This window comes from Diospyros lotus, chromosome 3 (assembly GCF_014633365.1).
Source record: "Diospyros lotus cultivar Yz01 chromosome 3, ASM1463336v1, whole genome shotgun sequence".
Taxonomy (NCBI): domain Eukaryota; kingdom Viridiplantae; phylum Streptophyta; class Magnoliopsida; order Ericales; family Ebenaceae; genus Diospyros; species Diospyros lotus.
In genome coordinates, this window is record NC_068340.1 from 9,141,291 (window position 1) to 9,164,539 (window position 23,249).

Below are 23,249 nucleotides of genomic sequence, written 5' to 3' on the forward strand. Positions count from 1 at the left end.
TGTATAAAGTCATTAAAAAGATCCTGGCCAATAGGATTAAGCTAATGCTTGTGGGTTTAGTGGATGAAGCCCAGGCGACATTTGTGCCAGGGCGAACTATTAGCGATACTATCCTTCTAGCCTAAGAGTTCGTTCTTCAATACCATCTCCATAAGGGTCCTCCTCGCTGTGCAATGAAGGTGGATTTAGCTAAAGCGTATGATACAATGGAGTGGGATTTTCTCCTAATGGTTCTTAATTTAATGAATTTCCCTCTGCAATTTTGTTCTTGGATTCGTGAATGTGTTACGACTCCTCGCTATTCAGTTAGATTAATGGGTAGGTTACTGGGTTTTTTCCCAGGGGTCGAGGTCTAAGACAAGGGGACCCTCTATCCCCTTACCTATTCGTTCTTGTGATGCAAGTCTTGCATGGTATTGTGTGCTAAATTATGATGAATTCGAACTTCCAGTTTCATTAGAAATGCAAGCAATCTCGGTTGGTGATGCTTATGTTTGCAGATGACCTGCTTTTGTTCTCTCATGGAGACCCTGCTTCAGTGAGTTTATTAAAGTCTTTCCTGGAGAGGTTCTTTGTTATGTCTGGTCTCAATGCTAACTCTTCGAAGAGTGATTGCTTTGTTTCATGTAAGGATGAATCTTTGAGAAAAGATATATTCAATGCCTCGGGGTTCTGAAAAGGCAACTTGCCTATGAGATATTTGGGAGTGCCTTTGTTGTCCTCCAAACTTTCCTATGCGAGTTGCCGGCCCATCATCGATAAGGTGAAAAATAGGATTTGTTCCTAGCATAGTAGGTTACTATCATTTGGAGGGCGTCTGAAATTGGTGCATTCTATTTTATCTACCATCTATGTATATTGAGCGTTCATGTTTATCTTTCCGAAGCGAGTGATCAGAGAGATAGAGCAATTAATTAGAAACTTCTTATGAAGTGGTGATGAGGCTGATTCTAATAAAGTGAGTGGCATGGATAGAGATTTGCTACCCTAAAGAGTAGGGAGGCTTGGGTAAGCCTCTTTATATTTGGAATCAAGCCCTAGTGGCCAAGTTAATTTGGCGTTTGCTCTTAAAGGATAGGGAGTCCCTCTTGGTTAAATGGGTTCATTCATATTGGATTAAAGGGGAGTGTTTTTGGATGCTTAAAACACCTTATGCCTGCCCATGGTACTGGAGGAAGTTACTCTCTGTAAGGGGGTGTTATGAGATCTCGGTTTGGTTGCAGGATTAAGGAGGGTCGTAGTACCTTTCTTTAGCCTGATCAATGGCACTCGTTAGGTGTTCTCATTGATCATTTCTCTCGCCAATTGTCTTGGCAATTAGGTATTATTAGTTTAGCTAAGTTAGCAAATTTTATTGAAGATGGCTCTTGGATCTGGTTGAAGACCTCATTTTCCCTAAACTCTGACCTGATCCGCAGCTATCTTCCTTGTCTCCCTCTTGTTGAGAGTTGAGATGAGCCATGTTGGCTTTCGACCTCAAATAGGGAGTTTACTATTAGGGCAGCATTCATGGCTTTCGAGAGTTTAGCCCATTCTCCCATAAAGAGTGGTTATTTGTTGTGATAATGTATTTTCATGCTTGGTGCCTGTGTTTTTTGAGCTCTTGTTCTCTTATCACTACAAGAAATTTAGTTTTTAGTGACGGAACAGCGACGAATTGCAAAATTTTTCTTTTGTGAGGATTAGCAACCGAATTTAGCGACGAAAAAAAATTCTATCGTTAAAAAAAAAATTTAAAAATTAATTTTTTTAGCGATGGAAAAAATAATCCGTCGCTAAAATTAGGGGCGGATATTATTTCCGTTGCTAAATTTTAATAATAAAAAAATAAACAATTAAATTTTTATATAGCGACGAAAAATTAATTTTGTCGCTAAATTTTAAAATAAAAAATTTAATTTTAATATTAATTTAAATAACAAAAAAAATAAAAAATTAATTTTAGCTAGAGATTTAATATTCTATCGCTAATTTTAGCGACAAAAAATTATTTTCGTCGTTAAAAATAAAATTTTAATTTAAAATTTAGTGACAGAAAGTTATTACCGTAACTAAAATTTTCGTCGCTAACTTTAGAATAAAAAATAAAATTTAATATTAATTTAAATAAAAATAAAAAATAAAAAAGTTAAAAAATTAAAGTTAGCGACAGATTATCCAAATCCCTCGCTAACATCAGTTTTTTAATTTTTAATTTTTTTTATTTTTATTCAATTAATTTATAAATATTTAAATTTGGGATGAATATTTAAATTTTATAAAAAATAAATATATTAATGTATATTTAAAAAATAATTTAAATAAATATATTAAGTTTAAAAATCATAATATTGTTAAATTCTAAATATATCAATTAATATATTTCATGTGCATAAAATAAAAAATATATTAAATGTATAATAATTAATTATTTGTAATATTTATTAAATGTGTACAAAATGTAAACAAACACTACATTTGAAAAATAAATAAAAATTTTAAAAATCATAATATTATTAAAATTTTTATTATTTTAAATTTTAGAAATCATAAAAATAAAATAATATTGAGAGATTACATTATATAGAAAGGAGTCTACGAACTATCTTGTCAATCTCTTTCTTTATAAATAGGAGAATTAATTATTTGAGATAACAAACTATTAATAAATAATTCAAAATATCAAACTAATTTATTATAATTATTAAATTTATAATATAATTATTCTTTTAAATAAATATTAATTTGAAATACAATAATTTAAATTATTTTATTATCACATTTTAGATGATTACAATAAGATTTTATTTAAATTATATTATTTTTATCAATTAAATAATTATTAATATTATTTTTATAAATTATATTATTTTTATTTAATTATTAAATATTAAAAAAACTAAATAAATTCAAGAGCCGTGAATCTCCCGGCCTCTTTCTTGGCCAAATCTCCCCCCAAAAAAAATCCCTAAGTCCCCAAACCTCCCTCAAATCTCTCTGGCTCTCTCGCCCTCACTCTTGCATTTTGCTCACTGCCTCGCTCGTGTTGTCTTGGTCTCTCGCTCTTGCCCGCTGCTTCACCCTTGCCCTTGTTGTCTTGCTCTCGCTCGTTGCTCACTCTCACCCTCACCTCTCGCTCGTTGCTCACTCTCGCCCTCACCTCTCGCTTGCTGCCTCGCCCTTGCCTTCGCCTCTCGGTTGCTCGTGGCTCACCCTCGCCTCTCGCTTGCTCGCTCTGTCACTCGCGGGTCGTTCTCACTCGCCTCTCGGTTATTTTTTACTTTTTAGATATTTGTTTTACTTTTTATTTTTAAAATTTGTTTGTTGCTCATATATGTTAAATTTAGTAAATTTGTAGTGTTTGTTTGCTGCTCATATATGTTAAATTTAGTAAATTTATAGTGTTTTCAGTATTAGTTCATTTTTTTTCTGTTTAATTCTTTTTTGCATTGATTTGTTTGGTTATTAGAAATGTTAAATTTAATTCTTTGCTTGCAACCTTGGCCTTTCCAATGAATTATTAGAAATGTTAATTTTTTTCTTTTTATGTTCTTTTTTTTTTTGCATTGTTTTATTAAAAATTTATTTATTGCATTGTTTGCTGCTAATATGATTTTTATGTTCCTTTCTTTTTGTTTTTGCGTTGTTTTGTTTGTTTATATGTTTTTTTTATTTTCAGTAAATTATTAGAAATAAAGGATTGTAATTTTATTCCTTTTTTGGTTATATTTAAAATTTAAATATTTAAGTATTAATTAATTATTTTTTTTAAATAATTTTATGTTTGTTAGGATTGTAGTGTTCTTTTCCAAATGTAGCGAAAATATTTTTTTTTATTTTTTAATTATTTTTAATTTATTATTTTTAATTTTTTTATTTTTTAATATGCGTTAGCGACGGATTATTTTCGTCACTAATTAATTTCTTAATTTTTAATATATTTTAGAGACATAAATTTTTATTAAAAAATAAAAATAAAAAAATTTAAAAAATAGCGACGAAATATTCTGTCGCTAAAATAATTTTTTATTTTTTATTAATTTTTTTAAAAAAATAGCGACGAAAGTTTTTGTCGCTAAATTTAAAAAAAAAATACATTTAGCAATGGAAATTTTCCTTCAGTGATCCATCGCAAAAAATTTAGCGACGATGACTTCAGCAACGAAAAAATTTCGTCGTTAATCCGTCGCTAAATTGATTTAACGACGGATTTTGGATTTAGCAACGGAATCTTTCTGTTGCTAAAACCCGAAATTCTTGTAGTGATGGTCTCGCTTTTATGGGATTGTACTCTATTTAGTTATGCTTTTGTAAATGATCTCATAGTAGTTGCTATTTTTAGTTTGGGTGTTCCTGATATCTATCTTCTGACTTTGGTATATATTTTCTTTATTCCTATATTTTCTTTCGGTTTGGTGCAGAGAGTGATTGGTGCTATGTTTGCCCTGATTGTTTTGTGGTCTAGGATATTCATTAACCTTAGTTGTAGTCACTTTAGCATTATTTTGTTTTAATATTATTCTTACTTACAAAAAAAAAAACCTATATGAAAAATGTTTTAATTCATACAAATTTATTTTGAAGTGTTGCAACATTTTATGTTATAAATAATATTTCTCTTGAACCTATTTTTAAGCATAATATTTTTTATATTGCAAAAATTTCTTTAAACATCCAATTCATCCATCTCTTGGATGATCTTTCACTTTTCAAATTTAGAGACGAAATTTGTAGGTTAGAGATGAAATCTTTTTCATCTCTAACTAAAGACGGAAATGAAAATCAATCTTTGATAGGTCAGCGATGCTAATTTTTGCTACGGATTATTTTCAGTTTCTAAGTCCATCTCTAGCTATTTAGAGACGGAATTTTTGGTGTTTAGAGATAAAAAGTTTTGGTCTCTAAATCTAGTTTTTTTTTTTTTTGTAGTGAACTCACTTATATATGAGAACAACTCACAATAATCTGTGAGGGTGTGTAACTTGCTTCAGGAAGTGTTTTTAATTGCAAGACTATTGTAATGCAAGATTTTATAATTCTTGTACAAAAGTTAAGAGTTTATATCTCCATATTTGAACTTTCAAACTTTTGCTTGAAAACAAAGGACGCAAGCTAAGTTAAATCTCTATAAAAACTTTGTTTTTTGTAATTGTACTTAATTTAATTTGTGTTTGCGTAATCATTTTATTAATAAATCATACTCAAAATCAAACTCATTAGAATCATAGGTTTTTGTAAAAAAAAAAAGAAATCTTGAACTTTCATAAAACACAATTCACTCCCCCTCTTGAGTTATTTTTCTAGAGAACAGAAAGTATATTTTCATACAAAATAAGCTATTACTTGGGAGAACTCTAGTTGATCTTTTGCCCACAAGAGCTAATCTCTTTGGGATTATATCTCTATTGAGAATACAAGTTGGTTAATTTGTAGAAATCAAGAAGAGACTTTTCAACTCTATCCTTTGCAATGTCTTTTTTGGCTAAATTTTAGGACCTGCTGACCAATTTCTCCTTGCTCCTTTTGAAAGTTGGTTCTCTTGCTTCTAAAGGCGATATAAGGTTGGACTTCCACAGTATACTAACGTTTTTGATATTATTGTTATATATAAATATATACTAATATTATCTAATAATAATAACATAGTTTTATGATTTATATATTATAATTTATTTTTTAATTTACTTTATTTAAATAAAACGGTAGTTATGGAAAGAAAAAACACGTCTTTTAATTTAAATTTAAAAAGACATATAATTTCAAATTTTAAAATAATGTCTTTTATATATCGAAGACTTGTGATCTTTTTAAACGATAAGTTATTTCTCAAAGGAATATGATCTTTTAAATGGTTGTGTTCTTTAATTTTGTGCTTTTTATCAGATACCCTTTCATTGTCTATAAATAAATTTAAACACAAGAGGTACAATGTATAAAAACAACTCTTTTTTTTATTATTGCCACATCTTTTCTTTACTTTTTTATTCTTTTAATTGGTGGATTTGAGTTCTTAGTGGTAGAAAATGTCAAAAAGTACGATTTTGATACCTTAATTATTTATTGTATTCTGGAGTTAGAATTTTCATAATCCTTTGCACGTAGTAGAAAAATTATTATCCTAAAAATAGTTTCTTAGAAAGGTTTTATCTAGCACAAACATTTATTTAATTTGTCTTCTCTTAATTTTTATTTTATTATTTTTTTTCCTGTATTACTGCATCAATTATTACTCTGTATTGTGCATGACTTATGTGGAGCATATCTGGAAAATTAGACATCATATAAGGTGCAATAACAATATTCCTGTTGATTGGAAGACTTTTCTTCACTTAGGGGGCTGGAAATTTATAGCAGCTAAAGAGGCTTGTGAGTGGGCAGATGCATTCGGTTGAAAAGTCCATGCTTTTGTCAATTCACGACAAAAGCATGCGTTCAATTTCCAGGTTGAGAAAGTCTTGTAATGTGCCAACAACGCATACGCCAAAGAATCATTCAATTTATTAGGAGGCCGCAAACCACTCCGGCCGGAGGAGACGGCGGATGTCCTCTTCACGCCAGCTGACACAAACTATTTTTAGCTTTTAGTTCCACTGTTACAGCTATTCTGAATAACGAGAAGATGTCTATTAGAAAGTATGAATATGGATTTGAAAAACGTAACAAAAAAAGAAAGATAGAGGAATTAATTCAATTCCAAGCAAGTGCACTTGATAGATTTGTTATTAATACTAAACATTAAATGTTAGAAAAATCAAATGAAGATTTGAATGAAAAATTAGTGAAGAATATGATAAAAATTTAGAAGATGTTATAATCGACAAAAATAAAAATGTTAATGATGAAGATAAAACAACTATTAAAAATATTTACAGTTGGACATAATAGAAAAATTTAGATTCAAAACTAATTGATTTATTAGTTGAGAAATGTCCAATTAGAAATGTTTTAGATTTTTCAAGAGATAAAAATTCTAGACGCTTTTCTATAATTACATTCAAAATTTATCATATGGAGAAAAAATGATAGAAAATAGCGAATATATTCAAAAGAATTAGATAAAGTATTTTGTTATTATTGTAAATTATTAATTTGAAATCAAATACAAGTCAATTAGTAAAAGAATGGTGTGAAGACTAGAAAAATCTTATTTTCAAACTTAAAACATAATATGCTCTCTAATATTGATGGTTTAGATTTATGTTTAGAACTAAAAGTTTTAAAAGAAATTATAACCATAAAAATAAAAACACCACTTGTAATACTAATTTTTATATAAAATTTAAATTCTTTTCCAAATGCATGGATAGCTTGTAAAATATTATTAAAAATTTCTATTACTATAAGTTCCATAAAGAGATTTTTTAAAATTAAAATTAATAAAATCTTATTTACGTTCAATTATATCACAAAAAAATTAAATAACTTGACTATATATATTGTCAATTGAAAAAGATTTATTTTCTAAAATAAAATACAAAAATTTAATTAGTAATTTTACATCTCAAAAAATAAGAAAACTAAATTTTCAATGATTTTTTTTTATTTTTTAAAAAGCCATGATATATGATATATATATATATATACACATATATACACTAATATGATGATGATATTCCTTGGGGTGACGTATGCTCCAACGCCATCCACGCCCACCCCCACTTGTGTGGACAGAAGGGATTGTTGAATCAAGGGAAATTACTTGCTTTGCTGCCCTGTTGGATTATACTCTCTTATATATATAGCAACGGTTCGGGCATCTCTTTATCTTGCCTTCTCTGCCATCTCACAAACTTCTGATTGCTTGCTTAAAATTAAGATAGTTTTTTATTCCTCTTCGAACCCCAACATTAATGGATGCCGACCGTCTGATTCACACTCTCATATACGTGATGGTCGTTCCGCTGGTCTTCCTATGCTTGTGCTTCATCCTTCCTCCCTTCTTCATCGTCAGATCCATTCTCTCCATCTTAAGCCATCCTTCCAGCGAGAGCTTGCAAGGAAAAGTCGTTCTCATCACCGGCGCTTCATCGGGAATCGGAGAGGTCCATTTCACTTCTCTCTCTCTCTCTCTCTCTGAGCTTTTATATATATATATATATATTATATGAATATATATGAAATCAATTAATATGCAGCAAGTGGCCTATGAGTACGCCAAGAAGGGAGCTTGTCTGGTTATAGTGGCGAGGAGGGAGGAGCAGTTGCAAAAGGTTGCAGAGAATGCTCGCCGGCTGGGCTCGCCGGACGTTGTTCCGGTTTGTGCTGACGTGTCAAATGCCGATGACTGTAAGCGTTTTGTCAATGAAGCCATCAACCATTTTGGTCGATGTGAGTTTAACTTCTCTCTCTTCTGATATTATTTATTTCAATATACTATCATTATCATGTGCACACACTGTTGAAGGTTAATCTTAATTTTGATATGGATTATATAAGCAGAGAAGTGAGTATTGAAGTTGCACATGGCGAGACTAATGTAACAACAATAATCAAGTCTAGTGAGTATATGAAAATCTTCTCTACCATTCTTTCTTTATTTTCTTTTCCTATAAAAAGGGCAAATGTGGATTTAAAGAAAAAAAAAAAAAAAAAAAAAACCGCCTATGACACCCTATCCCAACCTAAGTTATCACACAGGACTAACAACCCTGTAAGCTCAAGGGAATGCCCAAGAGGACTAATTAGATATGTTGCCCGATGCGGAGTCCCCTCCCCAACATCACCCACTTACACCCCTCCTGCCCCAATCCCCATCCATACATACATATAATTTTATATTTTTTTAAATATTATTATAAAATATTATCTAAATAAATTATTAATTCTAATTTATTCAATTAAAGTTATAGTTATTTAAATAATTACAATTATAATCATAATTGTTGCCCAAATAAATATCCAAGAGGGGGTGAATTGGGTCTTTCAAAAATATTTAACTATTGCTTTATATTGCAAAATCTTTTTAATGTGATCTTTTATCTTGAGATTATAATAAATGTGGATATAGATAAAACATGCAATCACAAGACACAAAAGAATTTTATAGAGGTTCTGCTCTATAAATAGTCTAATCCTCTCTCTCTCAAGACTAAGTTTGAGGTTCCACAAGAGAGATAATAACTTTAGCTTTTAATTGAAGTTAGAACCAACATAAAATCCCTTGCCTAAGCAAGAATAAACACTACCTTACACTAGTATATACAATCTCCTCACATACAAGTGAGTAAACAACAAATTTACAACCAAGAGTTTCAATCAAACAAGTAATCAACAACAACAACAAATTGTTCACCAGCACTTGAACTCTCTTGCTTGAATGCTTTTAAAAGTTTGTTCACCTTTTTAAATCATCAACAACTGATTTTACATATATTGTGAACTTTTGAGAAAAGTATGGGCACATGGAGAGAGTGAAAAATTGAAGGTATATTTGAAATTTAGATTAGCTTTATCTTCTACTTTTTCAGTAGCTTTGGAATCAATATAAACATGAGAGTGCATTGTACACAATGTCAAACTGATAAAGATGAGGGGACAACCTAAAGCATAATTGAACATAAACTTTATGGAGACAAAAAGTAGCATGTGTTAGAGCAAATCAGAATCTTTAAAAAGTTAACTAAAAGTAGGTTTATTTATAAAAAGAAACTTGTCTTTATGCATAGGAATATCAGGTCTAAGTAATAGGGATCAGAGAAAAGCATGACCATGGAATATACCTCTTGGTGTGCATGAAATACGAATATTGAGGAGACGAAGATGATCGTTAACTTTGGTCGACTGAAGTTACATCTTCAGTTGACCGAAGACCAAACATCGACAGTATGGTTGCCTTAAGTCGACTGAAGATAATGCTTCAGTTGACTTGAGTTAATCAGTGACTCAAGCCAAAAAGTTCGGTCGACTTATTAGTCGACTGAAGATAAACTTCGGCGACCTAAGTTACAAGCATAGAAATACACACTCTCTACATTACTTTGATGGACTGAGCCACAACTTAGGTAAATCGAAGATACCTGGATGCGAAGGGAAGATAGAGAATGCATATGTAAATGTGTGCAATACCTTTAAGCATAAGTTGAAAACAGTTTCTGTAATTTTTAGGGAGATAAATTTTTGTAAGCATCAAAATTATTTTATTTTAACACCTTTGAGCATAACAATCTCCCCCATTTTGATTATGACAAAAAATTTCATGTTTTTCAATTAATACTCCCCCTGAGTTTAAGCATTCATAAAAAAAGAATTATAAGATAAAATTCAAGATGACATAAAAGAAATGATAATATTTTTCATTAACAATAGTTAAAAGCTTTCAGCATAACAATAATAGTGTGCATAAAAAACATGAAGATCAAGATCATTCTCCCCCTTTTTATAAAAAAAAAAATAAAAAAAAAAAATAGGGATAGGTGGTTACTCATCAGCAGGAGGTGTCAGAGGAAAACGATTCTCAAGTCGAGTGAGTCTATCCTCAATCGTAGCAAATCGGTCGCCAAAGTGAGAGAAGCCATCATCAACTCTTGTGCCAACACCCAGGATGGCGTGAAGAGGGTTTTGCATGGAGAAAGTAGGGTGAGCAGATGATGAGGCAGTAGCAGCAGCAATAGCAACATCATGAACTGGTGTAGGAGGCATCTCGGTGCCACGATCATATGCAGCTTCTTCATCTGAGTCATCATTGTCAGCCATGTCATAGAAGGATGGATTATTTTTCCAAAATTCAATTTGATGCATCGTATGCGACGTAATGTACTAGTGTAAATACGATCAGTGGGCTTGAGAAAGATGGAATATTCATTTTCAGGAGAAATGTTGAAGAATTTGAAGATGTGAGTGAGGAGCATTCCATATGGAAGAGGGCTTGAACGTTTAGGATTGTAAATATCCATGTGATGGATAACTATGTAGGGTATGTTAATAGGAATTTTGTTAACCAAACACCAAAGGATTTCAAATTCAAAGAACAAGATCTGATCAAATGACCCACTCTTTGGAACAATGCAATGGCAAATAATCAACTGTAAAAGGCGAGTGGGGATGTCAAGATGCTTTCCTGTAGGCATATATTTGTTGAAGTCTGAGCGAGTGAGGGCATAGACTGTTATGATGGGATTGAAATTTTAAATTTTGTATGACCATTGTTGAGTTTCAGGAATTTCAATATCAGAGTTGTCGAAACGGATATTAAAAAGTTGGTGAAAGATACCAATATCAAATTCAATATCCACACCCTTAACTCTAGAAGAGATACGAAATGGGTGCCCAAGAGGTACAAGATTGGATAAATGGGTTCATGTAGAGTAAGAAAGGGATACCACTTACTAAGGTAGTCAGATAAGTCAAATCCTTCCCTTGTAAGTTTGTCAAACTCAACTTTCCGCTTGATGAGAATGATCCTTTTCTTGAGGACATCGAGTCTGGTAGTTGCTTCTTTAGAGATGAAACACAAAGCGTTAAAATCATGATGGGCTTTGGTGGTCTTTTCTAAAGTTTTAGGGGTCATATGGATGGCTGATGAATTTGTGAGGTAAGAGAACAAGAGATGGACTGAGAGAGTGTGAGAGAAAATGGCCCAAAGGCCTTTAAATAGAGGTTGAATGCCTAGGGTTACCGTTGTTTTCGACAACTTTAGTCGACCGAAGATGGGTAGAATGCCCCCTTTTGAGTTAATCATCTTCAGTGGATTGATGAATAATCTTAGTTTGACTGAAGATAGATAGAACGTCTGCCTTTGAATCGACCTGACTTCGGTCGACTGATCGATAGACTTTAGTTGACTGAAGATGTACAGACTGTATATCTTCAAATCGACTTAGCTTCGGTCGACTGACCTTTCAACTTAGGTCGACCGAAAATGGACATAGGGCACCCCCTAAATCCTTTTAAACTTCGATCGATTGACCCATTGGTTTCAATCAACTGAACTTACTTGAGTCTGAGAGAAAGAAAAAAAATAAAGGTAATTGATGAATGTGGTTTAAAATACACTTCCAGTATTTTAACCATTTTATTCAGATAAATTCATCATTCCTAATTCTCTTTGAATTTTATAGAATTGATCATCTCCTAGGGGTTTTGTAAAGATATCGGCTAATTGATTACTTGTACTCACATAATCTAACACAATATGTTTAGTTCTAGAATGGAGAATGGGATTCTTGGTTAATTGAATAGCACTTGTGTTGTCACATTTAATAGGAATGTGATCAACTTTAATTCCATAGTCTTCCATTTGGTGCTTTATCCATAGGATTTGAGCACAGTAGCTTGTGGCCACAATATATTCAGCTTCAGCTATTGAGAGGGCAATTGGGGTTTTCTTTTTACTAAACTAAGAGATAAAAGAGTTACCTAAGATTTGACAAGTTCCACTTGTGCTCTTCCTATTAGTTTTGCTACCGGCAAAATCAACATCTGAGTATCCAATCAATTCAAAAGTAGATCCTTTTGGATACAATAAGCCTAGATCTTTTGTTCCTAAAAGATATTTGAAAATTCTTTTTATAGCTGCTAGGTGAGAATCTTTAGGATTAGCTTGGAATCTTGCATATAAGCATACACTTAGCATAATATTAGGCTTACTAGCTGTTAAATATAGTAATGAGCCAATCATTCCCTTATATTTCTTTTGATCAATGCTTTTCTCTTTTTCATCTTTATCTAGCTTTGTTGAAGTACTCATAGGGTTTGGACTAACTTTATTTAGTTCAGGCTCAAATTTCTTTAGAAGATCTTTAATGTATTTGGATTGATTCATAAATATTCTATCTTCTAATTATTTTATTTGTAAACCTAGAAAATAGTTTAGCTCTCCCATCATACTCATATCAAATTCTGTTTGCATACACTCAGCAAATTCTTTACACATCTTCTCATTTGTAGTTCCAAAGATTATATCATCTTCATATATTTGAATAATTAACATATCATCTACTTCATTTTTTATGGATAATGTCATATCAATTTTTCCTCTTATATAATTATTATCTAGAAGGAATTTACTTAACCTCTCATACCAAGCTCTAGGAGCTTGTTTTAATCCGTATAAGGCTTTTGACAATTTATAAACATAATTAGGGTATTTGTTGCTTTCAAAACTTGGGGTTGTTCGACATATACTTCTTCATTTAAGAAACCATTAAGAAAATCACTTTTTACATCCATTTGAAATAGCTTAAAGTTTTTATGACATGCAAATGCTAAGAACATCCTAATGGCTTCTAATATTGCTACAGGTGCAATTATTTCATCAAAATCAATTCCTTCTTGTTGATTATACCATTGAGCAACAAGTCTTGCTTTGTTTCTTACTATTATTCTAGATTCATCCATTTTGTTTCAATAGACCCATTTTGTTCCAACAATGGTGTAATTTTTGGGTCTAGGAACTAGGGTCCAAACCTTATTTCTTTCAAATTGGTTTAATTGTTCTTGCATGACCATCATCCAATTTTCATCACTTTCAGCCTCTTCGAATTTCTTTTGTTCTAGTCGAGACACAAAGGCTAAGTGATCACAAATATTTCTTATAGATGACTTTGTTCTTACTCCTTCGTTAGAATTTCCTAAGATTTGATCTTTGGGATGATTTTGAATAAATTTCCATTCCTTGGGTAAATTATCTGAATTATTGGAGAAATCTCAATTTCTAATGATTGACCTTGTTGTGGAGAATTTTAATGATTATTTTGAGAGTCATCATCATCATCTAGGTAGAGTTTTGGTAAGGAGAGAGATAAGTCATTTAAGGTGACATGCATTGATTCTTCTATGATTTGAGTTCTTTTATTAAACACTCTATAGGCTTTACTAATCCATGAGTATCCTATAAATATTGATTCATCAGATTTAGGATCAAATTTTCCTAAAGCATCTTTGTTTTTGTTTAAGATAAAGCATTTGCATCCAAATACATGGAAGTGTCCTATTTTAGGCCTTTTGTTCATTAAGAGTTCATAAGGAGTTTTCTTTAAAATTGGTCTTATAAGAGCTCTATTCAAGATGTAGAATGTTATACTTACTGCTTCAACCCAAAATTGTTTAGGTAGGTTGCTATCACATAGCATAGTCCTAGCCATATCTTCTAAGGCCCTATTTTTCCTTTCCACAACTCCATTTTGTTGTGGAGTTCTAAGTGCTGAGAAATTATGATCAATTCCATTTAAATTACAAAAATAATTTCTCCTGGTTATCAAATTCTTTTCCTCTATCACTTCTAATGCTAATTATTTTGAAATTATTCTTGTTTTGTATTTTTTACAAAATTCAGAAAAGTAATCATAAGTTTCATCCTTTGAGGCTAAGAACTTTACCCAAGTATATCTAGAGTAATCATCGACAATTACAAGACCATACCTCTTTCCTCCCAAGCTAAGAGTCCTAGTTGGACCAAATAAATCCATGTGAAGTAATTCAAGAGGTTTTGTGGTTGATACTATATCTTTAGACTTAAATTATATTCTTACTTGTTTACCTTCTTGGCATGCATCACATAATTTGTCTTTTTCAAATTTTATATTAGGCAAACCCTCAACTAGATCAAATAAGACTAATTTAGAGAGTAAATCCATACTAGCATAGCCTAGTTTTCTATGCTAAATCCAACATTCATCATTCGTTACAGATAAGCAATTTATGTTATTATCTAACAAGTTATCTAGATCAACTATATATATGTATTTTCATGCCTTTGACCAAGAAATATGACATTTGACTCATGTTTTACCACACATTTAGATGACTCAAAAATAACAATATGCCCTTTTGTCACATAGTTGACTTATACTAAGTAGGTTATGTTTCAATCCATTAACAAGTGAAACATTTTCAATAATAGTGGAATGAGTGTTACCTAGTTTACCAATGCCGATGATTTTACCTTTGGTGTTATCCCCAAAGGTTACAAAGCCTTTTTGTTGTTGTTGTCCTCCTCTTCTTCTTCCTTGGACTCTTGGATGGCTATGACTTTGAGTTTCCATTCCTTTGGCAAACACTTCAGAATTTTTCTATCAATTTCATGATTAGGATACACTTTGCCAAGAGATTTAATATTATTGATAATATCAGTAAATTGAGTAAACATTTCAGAGATGGACTCATAAAATTTCATTTTGAAAGGTTCATAACTATGGACTAGCATGCCAATCCTAGTTTCCTTAATTTGATTAGTTCCCTCATGTGTGACTTGTAGCATATCCCATTTTTTTTTAACAGTGTCACATCTTGATATTCTATGGAATTCAGTGGATGAAAGTGCACAGTATAAAAGATTCATAGCTTTAGCATTACTTTGTGCCTTCCTAATATCATCCTCTTCAAAATCATCTTTTGTTTTAGGGACTACTTCCCCATCATCATTAGTAGTAGTGGGAATATCTATACCTTGTGTTATGGCTTTCCATGCTTCATAATCATTTGTTTGCACATAAATTTTCATTCTAACTTTCCAATAAGTATAGTTAGTGCCATTAAAAAGAGGAAGTCTATTTGTAGACTGACCTTCACCAGTACCATTTCCAATCATGGTTTCTATAGTGAGTTGAGAAAATAAAATATCACAAAGAGAAGATGAGAACAACTAGAGCAAGTATAACTTGCTCTGATACCAATTGTTGCCCAGATAAATATCTAAAAGGGGGTGAATTGAGTTTTTCAAAAATATTTAACTATTGCTCTATATTGCAAAATCTTTTTAACGTGATCTTTTATCTTGAGATTACAATAAATGTGCATATAGATCAAATGTGCAATCACAAGGCACAAAAGAATTTTATAGAGGTTCAGCTCTATAAAGAGTCTAATCCTTTCTCTTAAAACTAAACATGAGGTTCTATTTGATAATAACTCTAGTTATTAATTGGAGCTAGAACCAACAAAAAATCCCTTGCTTAAGCAAGAATAAACACTAGCTTACACTAGCACGTACAATCTCCTCACATACAAGTGAGTAAACAATAAGCTTACAACCAAGAGTTTCAATCAAACAAGTAATCAGCAACGACAGCAAATTGTTCACCAGTACTTGAACTCTTTTGCTTGAATGCTCTTCAAAGTTTGTTCACCATTTTAAATCTTCAACAAATGATTCTACATATATAGTGACCTTTTTGAGAAAAGTATGGGCACATGGAGAGAGTGAAAAATTGAAGGTATATTTGAAATTTACATTAGCTTTATCTTTTACTTTTTCAGCAATTGTTGGGATCAATATAAACATGAGAGTACATTGTACACAATGTCAAACTGATAAAGATGAGGGGACAACCTAAAGCATAATTGAACATAAACTTTATGAAGACAAAAAGTAGCATATGTGTTAGAGCAAATCAAAATCTTCAAAAAGTTAACTGAAAGTAGGTTTATTTAGAAAAAGAAACTTGTTTTTATGCATGGGAATGTTAGGTCTGAGTAATAGGGATCAGATAAAAGCATGACCATGGAATATACCTCTTGGCGTGCATGAAATACGAATAAGGAGACAAAGATGATCGTTAACTTCAGTTGATTGAAGTTACGTCTTCGATCGATCGAAGATCAAACGTCAACGGTTTGGTTGCCTTAAGTCGACTGAAGATAATGCTTCAGTCAACTTGAGTTAATCAGTGACTCATGTTAAAATGTTTGGTCGACTGAAGATGGAGGCCAACTTTTTGGCCAACTTTGGTCGACTGAAGATAAACTTCAGTCAACCTAAGTTACATGCATACAAATACACACTCTCTGCATTACTTCGGTCGATTGAGCCACAACTTAATTCGACCAAAGATACCTGGATGTGAAGGGAAGATAGAGCATGCATATGCAAATGTGTGCAATACCTTTAAGCATAAGTTGAAAACAATTTTTGTAATTTTTAGGGAGATAATTTTTTGTAACTATCAAGATTATTTTATTCTAACACCCTTGAGCATAACAATAAATAATAATTTATCTACTTTGTTAATTGTACCAGAATTTATATATATATATATATTATGTCTTTTTTAGCTATGTCTATTAGATAAAAATGTAATCAAATCGATCAAATTACTCAGAGGGGTCTGACGTAATTTAATTTTTTTTTTTTTTTTGGGGAGGGGTGGGGGGCAAAATTGGGGGTCTAATTAAAGGGGGGTTTTAAGTCTATTGTTGGTTGGATTACGTTAGTGTCAGGCAACATAAACGGTTCAATTTTTTTAATTTTCTTGATTTTTCAATTTGTTTGATTTGAGCATCTATTCGATCGAGTTGGTTCGATTTTAGAAAAATTTAGCCTATTCAATTTGAATAATTTAATCGATTCGATCCCCCCTCCCTAATTTTCACCCACTCCCCTCTCCCCCCAGTACATGTCATCTTCCCTCCCCTAATCCCCATCCCCACATACATGCATGCATACATATAATTTTATATTTTTTAAAATATTATTATAAATTGCTATCTAAATAAATTATTAATTCTAATTTGTTTAGTTAAAATTATAGTTACTTTAATAATTACAATTATAACCATAATTAATAATTTATTTACTTTTTTAATTGTATTAGAATTTATACATATTTTATGTCTTTTTTAACTATGTTTGTTAGATATAAGTGTAATCAAATCGATCAAATTATTCAGAGGGGTTTGATGTGATTTAATTTGGGGTGAAGGGGCCAAAATAGGGGGTTTTAAGTCTATTATTGGTTGGATTATGTCAATGTCAGACAACATAAATGGTTTAAAATTTTTAATTTTTTTTATTTTTCAATCTTTTTGATTTGAGCATCTATTTGATCGAGTTGGTTCGATTTTAGAAAAAATTTAGTTTGTTCAATTTGAGTAATTCGATCAAGTTTGATATGAATATAATCGAATCGATCGAATTATTCAAATTGAACAGACTAAATTTTTTCTAAAATCGAACTAACTCGATCGAATAGCTGCTTAAATCAAACAGACCAAAAAGTCAAAAAAATTAAAAATATCAAACCGTTTATGTTGTCCTACACTGACGTAATGTAGCCAATAACAGACTTAAAACCCTCCTGTAATTAGACCCCCTATTTAGCCCCCCTCCCCCCCCCCAAAAAAAAAATAATAAATCACATCAGACATAGCTAAAAAGGACATAAAATATGTATAACTTTTGTTATGATTAAAAAATAAATAAATTATTAATTATGGTTATAATTATAATTATTAAAGTAACTATAACTTTAACTAAATAAATAAGAATTAATAATTTATTTAGATAATAATTTATAAAAATATTTAAAAAATATAAAATTATATATGTATGCATGTATGTATGTATGTGGGGATAGGGTGGTTGGCCTGTACTGGGAAGGGAAGGGGGGGGGTGTGGGGAGTGGGTGAAAATAGGGGGTGTACATGGGTGATGGTGGGGAGGGGGGCCCATGTGGACAACATAAGAATGCCCGAGACTGGTAGGAGATCAATCTTGCATGTAAAGGTTTCAAATAACAATAAGAGAGTAGATCTTTGCTTATTGAGGCAATTTGTAATAGAATCAAACTTGTTCGTACATAGATGCATCTCTCTCCTTCACATTATAAGAGAAGAGCTTATTGAGATTAGATCTTTGTATGCTTTTAAAATTAAGTCTTAGTGGATCAAGTAAGCATTCCACTACAAAAAATCAAGCATTTAGTAACGGAAAAATCTGTTTCTAAAGCGTCAAATTCTGTCATTAAATAATTTAGCGACTGATTTAGTGACTGACATAAATCCGTCACTAAAATTGGCATTGCTAAACTAAATTTTAGCAATGAAATTTTGTCCTTCACTAAATTAGTGATGGAATTTTATTCGTCGCTAAACAGCGACGGAATTGTCCCTATCCCTGTTCAACGACGAAATGACATTCCGTCATTGAATCAGCCATGGAAAAAAAATAAAAGCAACACCAGCACTCTGTGCGGACGCTGCGTGGCATCACCTCTGCCCACCACTTGGCGAGCCCACAAACAACCACGTCACAGCACTGGAATTATTTTCCAGCATGAGGATTTTGCTTGCCATTCCCAGGGATTGAACCCTGAACCTCCAATCTCCCCCTTACGCGCGCGATCAGCTGATTTAGAACACTTCTTAATTTATCAATTGCATAAAATATTTTTATAGTATTTTTGTTTAAACTTTTCATAATTACTTTTGCACTCCAAAATTTTCCAAACTTATTTTTAAAATATTCCATCACTCATTTTTTATTTTTTATTTTTTATTTATTTATTTTTTAGTGACGGGTGTCATTTTGTCGCTAAAATTTAATTTTTTATTTAATTTTTTTAATTTCTTAGCGACGAGTGTGACCCCTTTGCTAAATTTTATATATTTTTTTAAAATTTTAGCGACGGGTGTCACCCGTCGCTAAAATTTAATTTTTTATTTAATTTTTTAGCGATGAGTGACCCCGTCGCTAAATTTTAATTTTTAATTTAATTTTTTCTACTTTTTAGCGACAGGTGACACCCGTTGCTAAAATTTAATTTTTTATTTAATTTTTTTAATTTTTTAGCTATGGGTGTGACCATGTCGCTAAATTTTATATTTTTTATTTAATTTTTTTTAAATTTTAGCAATGGGTGTCACCCCATCGCTAAAATTTATTTTTTTTTAATTTTTTAGTGTCAGGTGTGACCCCGTCATTGAGTTTTATATTTTTTATTTAATTTTTTAGCGACAAGTGTTACCCTGTCTCTAAATTTTATATTTTTTTGTTTATTTTTTTAATTTTTTAGCGACGTGAGTTCCATCGCTAATTCCGTCACTAAATTTAGTGATGGGTATTTCTATCGCTAAATTAAAAAATATATTTAAAAATATTAGCGACGGAATAATTCCGTCATTAAATTTCGTCGCTAAATTTTTTTTTTTCTTGTAGTGTTCTAACTATATAAAGCCTAATATTCTCAGGTTTGGTATTTTATTAGGCATTTCCTTCAAAAGGTAGGAGCTAGTTAACTCCTTATGGTCTGGGCTAAGATGGGGGTGTCACACATCTTTGTAGTTTATCTTTATTATTATTGAAGGAAAAGGTCAATTGTGCTTATTTCCATCATTGGACTATAGAAACATATATTAGGTTAGTTCTTTTTGAGGACTTGGTTTTGAACTTTTTACACCATTGTTTGACAAACACATACTTGTTTTCAAGTGTGTTTGATAGCATTTAGTTAGAAAATAAACTATTTTTCAACTTGCATGGAAAATAAAAATCACCCCCCTCCCTAGATAGAATTTTTCATGGAAAATAAGCCAAAACATGCTTTAATGGTTGTACTATAGAATTCAATTCTATGAAAAATGTAGCGTGTCAAACAACAAATATGAAATTTAATTCTTCATATGTGACATTTTCCATGGAATTTTTATACTATCAAACACACCATGAGGATATATAGATCATTCTCTTATGAAATAGAGCTTCCATGGTTAATTGTCTTTTTCCTTTTTTCCCTTTTTCCCCTTGCCAATCTATCAACGAAAGGTAGTGAATTCTTTTGTTTCTCATTTTATTTTCATGGCAATATAAAATAAAAACAAAAGTAATGCATTGAATACCAAAATGTTACTGAAATCTTGAAAATATAAGAAGTTAAACCATAAACACAACTCAAGCATTGAAATTTTATATTTGATTATACATTGAACTTATTTGCAGTGGATCACTTGGTGAATAATGCTGGAATTGGATCTCTTTGCTTGGTTGAAAATGTCCCTGAAGTTACAAAATTTGTGCCTGTTATGGTACTACTACTACTACTGCTACGACTACTCAATTGGATTTAAAATTTCCTTGTCTACATACCAATTTGAAGTTAACGCTTCTTATGTTTGGAGGGTGCAGGACACAAACTTTTGGGGGAATGTATATCCAACATACTTTGCAATTCCTCACCTCAAGAAGACCAAGGGCAAGATTGTAGTCAATTCCTCTGTTACTGCTCATTTACACCCACCAAAATTGAGCTTCTATGCTGTAAATCAAGGGCTATCAATAGTTCTTTTTTTTTTTTTTTTAAATAACCATCTCCAACCAAACTATATATTATACGTGTAAGTATTTTGTTCATGAAGGTTGGTGTTTGTTTTTGGTTGGTTTTCAGGCAAGTAAATCAGCACTAATAAGCTTCTACGAGACATTGAGAGTGGAATTAGCCCCTATAATCAAGGTTACTATTGTAACTCCCGGTTTTGTAGACACAGAGATGACTCAAGGAAAACTCTTATCTAGAGACGGAAACATGACAGTAGATGGACGACTGATAAGAGAAGTAAGGATCTTACATTAGTAATCGTGTGAAGCTAATGCAGATATAAATTAAAACAATGTACAAAAGATAGATGGATTATTATTACATTATATGTTTTGTTTCTAGCTAGGTATTCATCTTATTATCACTATGATCTTCTCATATTGGATATTTAAATTAACAAATACATTTCTGTTGTTCTCAGTTTCTAAGTCAAAGGTTTCCAATGATGGGTTCAAGTGCTTGCGCAAATGCTATTGTTGAGGCAGTCTGTCGAGGAGACAAATACGTGACTGAACCGAAATGGTATAAGCCATTCTTTATCGTAAAAGTTCTCTGCCCTGAATTGTTTGAATGGTTTTATACCTTAATGTACTTGAAGTCAATGAGATCAAGTAGCAATGGTCCTAGTGACACAACACCGATTCAATCATCACAAGCTAAAGACGACTAAGGATATGATCAAAGATGCAAATGACGGTCTTCTTAATGTCTTTCTTGGACCTAAATTTATATATTGATTTTCTCTTCACTTCCGTTCATTTTTGTTACAACATTTAGAATGGAGATCATTGTAATTATGAATAAGAAAGAACATCCCATTCCATTTTGTGCATTGCGTTCATTTGGGTTTAAAGCCTATTTGTATTATTTTTAAACATAGACTTTTATCACCATGGAGTAACTAGTAAGGTTCATAGTTTCATTGATGAATTGACTCGATGTATGCATGCATAGTTGGGTGGGTGAATATGAATTTTAATTGTAAATTTGTTTAGCTGGATGGTGTCGCTCGTGTGGGGTTGTTGCATTATCATGCCATTTTTCATCATCTGTTCGAAATATTTATAATAATTTATTAGCTTAGAAGATGCTTCTTTATATTAATCATTCACATCAGTTTATTGTCTATTTAGATAAATGTAGAATTATATACACGCCATATACGTGTGTTAAACGTTTCTAGTAAATTAATGGTTAGTGAAGAGATTGTCAACATAAACCTTAACATTTTGGCCTAATTAGTGCTTATACATGGTGTTTACCAACTACTAATAAGTCACATAAGCATTTTTCTTGTGGAAAAGCATTACAATACAATAGTATATACCTTGGTCTGTAGTGAGTTTGAATTTTTTCATCTTTCCCCATTTTAATTTGGTTATATCATGGGTACGCATTCATAAAACTTATTAGTTCCTTACCTATGGGTGTCATCCTTTTAGTTAATTGGATCTTGGGCTGGGGAAAATGTCATTTAGACATTTTAGAGATGAAGTCGGTGAAGTCAACACATTCTTTAATCTCTACTTGTCATCTTAACCATGACCATATTGGAGACCCATTTAGGGGAATGGACTTCTTGGAGTAAACCTGGCTACTAATAGCTTGGCAACCTCCCTAGCGACAGACCCTTGCTTTCTAGCCAAGATAGATCTTTGCCTTTATGAAATTGGCTAACTTGAGGGATAATATTCAGTCTGTCAGTCCTAGCAAACAAATCCTTGTACCCTTGATGGAGCTAGATTAACTCTTCTAGACTTTTCCTGTAGGGAGTCCTAGTCCTAACTATCTTACACTTATCATCTTCCCAAATCGAAACCTGCTCAACGTCTTTAATAAGGGTAAGCAATGCCAAGATGGATGATGACTTCCTCTTTCTATTTTAACTAAACTATGGATATTTTTCTAGAGATATGTTGATCTCCTTTTATCTCTTGCATTCCTCAATTTATGGGAAATTTGACGATTGCAGTGAGAGAATTAAGAGTTGCCTTCCTAGTATCACATTGTAAGGTGTAAGTGTCTCCATTATTACCAATTTTACCATCACAATTTTCTAGGAAAGTGGAATGCCTACTAAATAGGGGAAAGACGCTATCCCTTCTAGATGTTTGGTCAATCCATTGAACTCAATCAATGCACTATTGGTCTTTAGCAAGCCTCCATTTAGATTCAATTATTCAAACACAACCAAGAACATGGTAGCTACCAAGTTACTAGTATAGATAAGTATCCTTTGCACCT

The 23,249-nt window shown here is 31.7% G+C and overlaps 1 protein-coding gene across 1 annotated transcript; it reads left to right on the top strand.

Annotated features, from left to right (window-relative positions):
* Window positions 1-7,731: 7,731 nt before the first annotated feature.
* Window positions 7,732-21,935, top strand: LOC127796259 (11-beta-hydroxysteroid dehydrogenase 1A-like). The gene is made up of 6 exons (XM_052328313.1): window positions 7,732-8,021; window positions 8,115-8,307; window positions 20,630-20,715; window positions 20,816-20,947; window positions 21,075-21,242; window positions 21,427-21,935. Exons 1-6 carry the CDS (start codon window positions 7,830-7,832, stop codon window positions 21,673-21,675), a joined length of 1,020 nt encoding a protein of 339 aa, XP_052184273.1. The 5' UTR covers window positions 7,732-7,829; the 3' UTR covers window positions 21,676-21,935.
* Window positions 21,936-23,249: the final 1,314 nt, after the last annotated feature.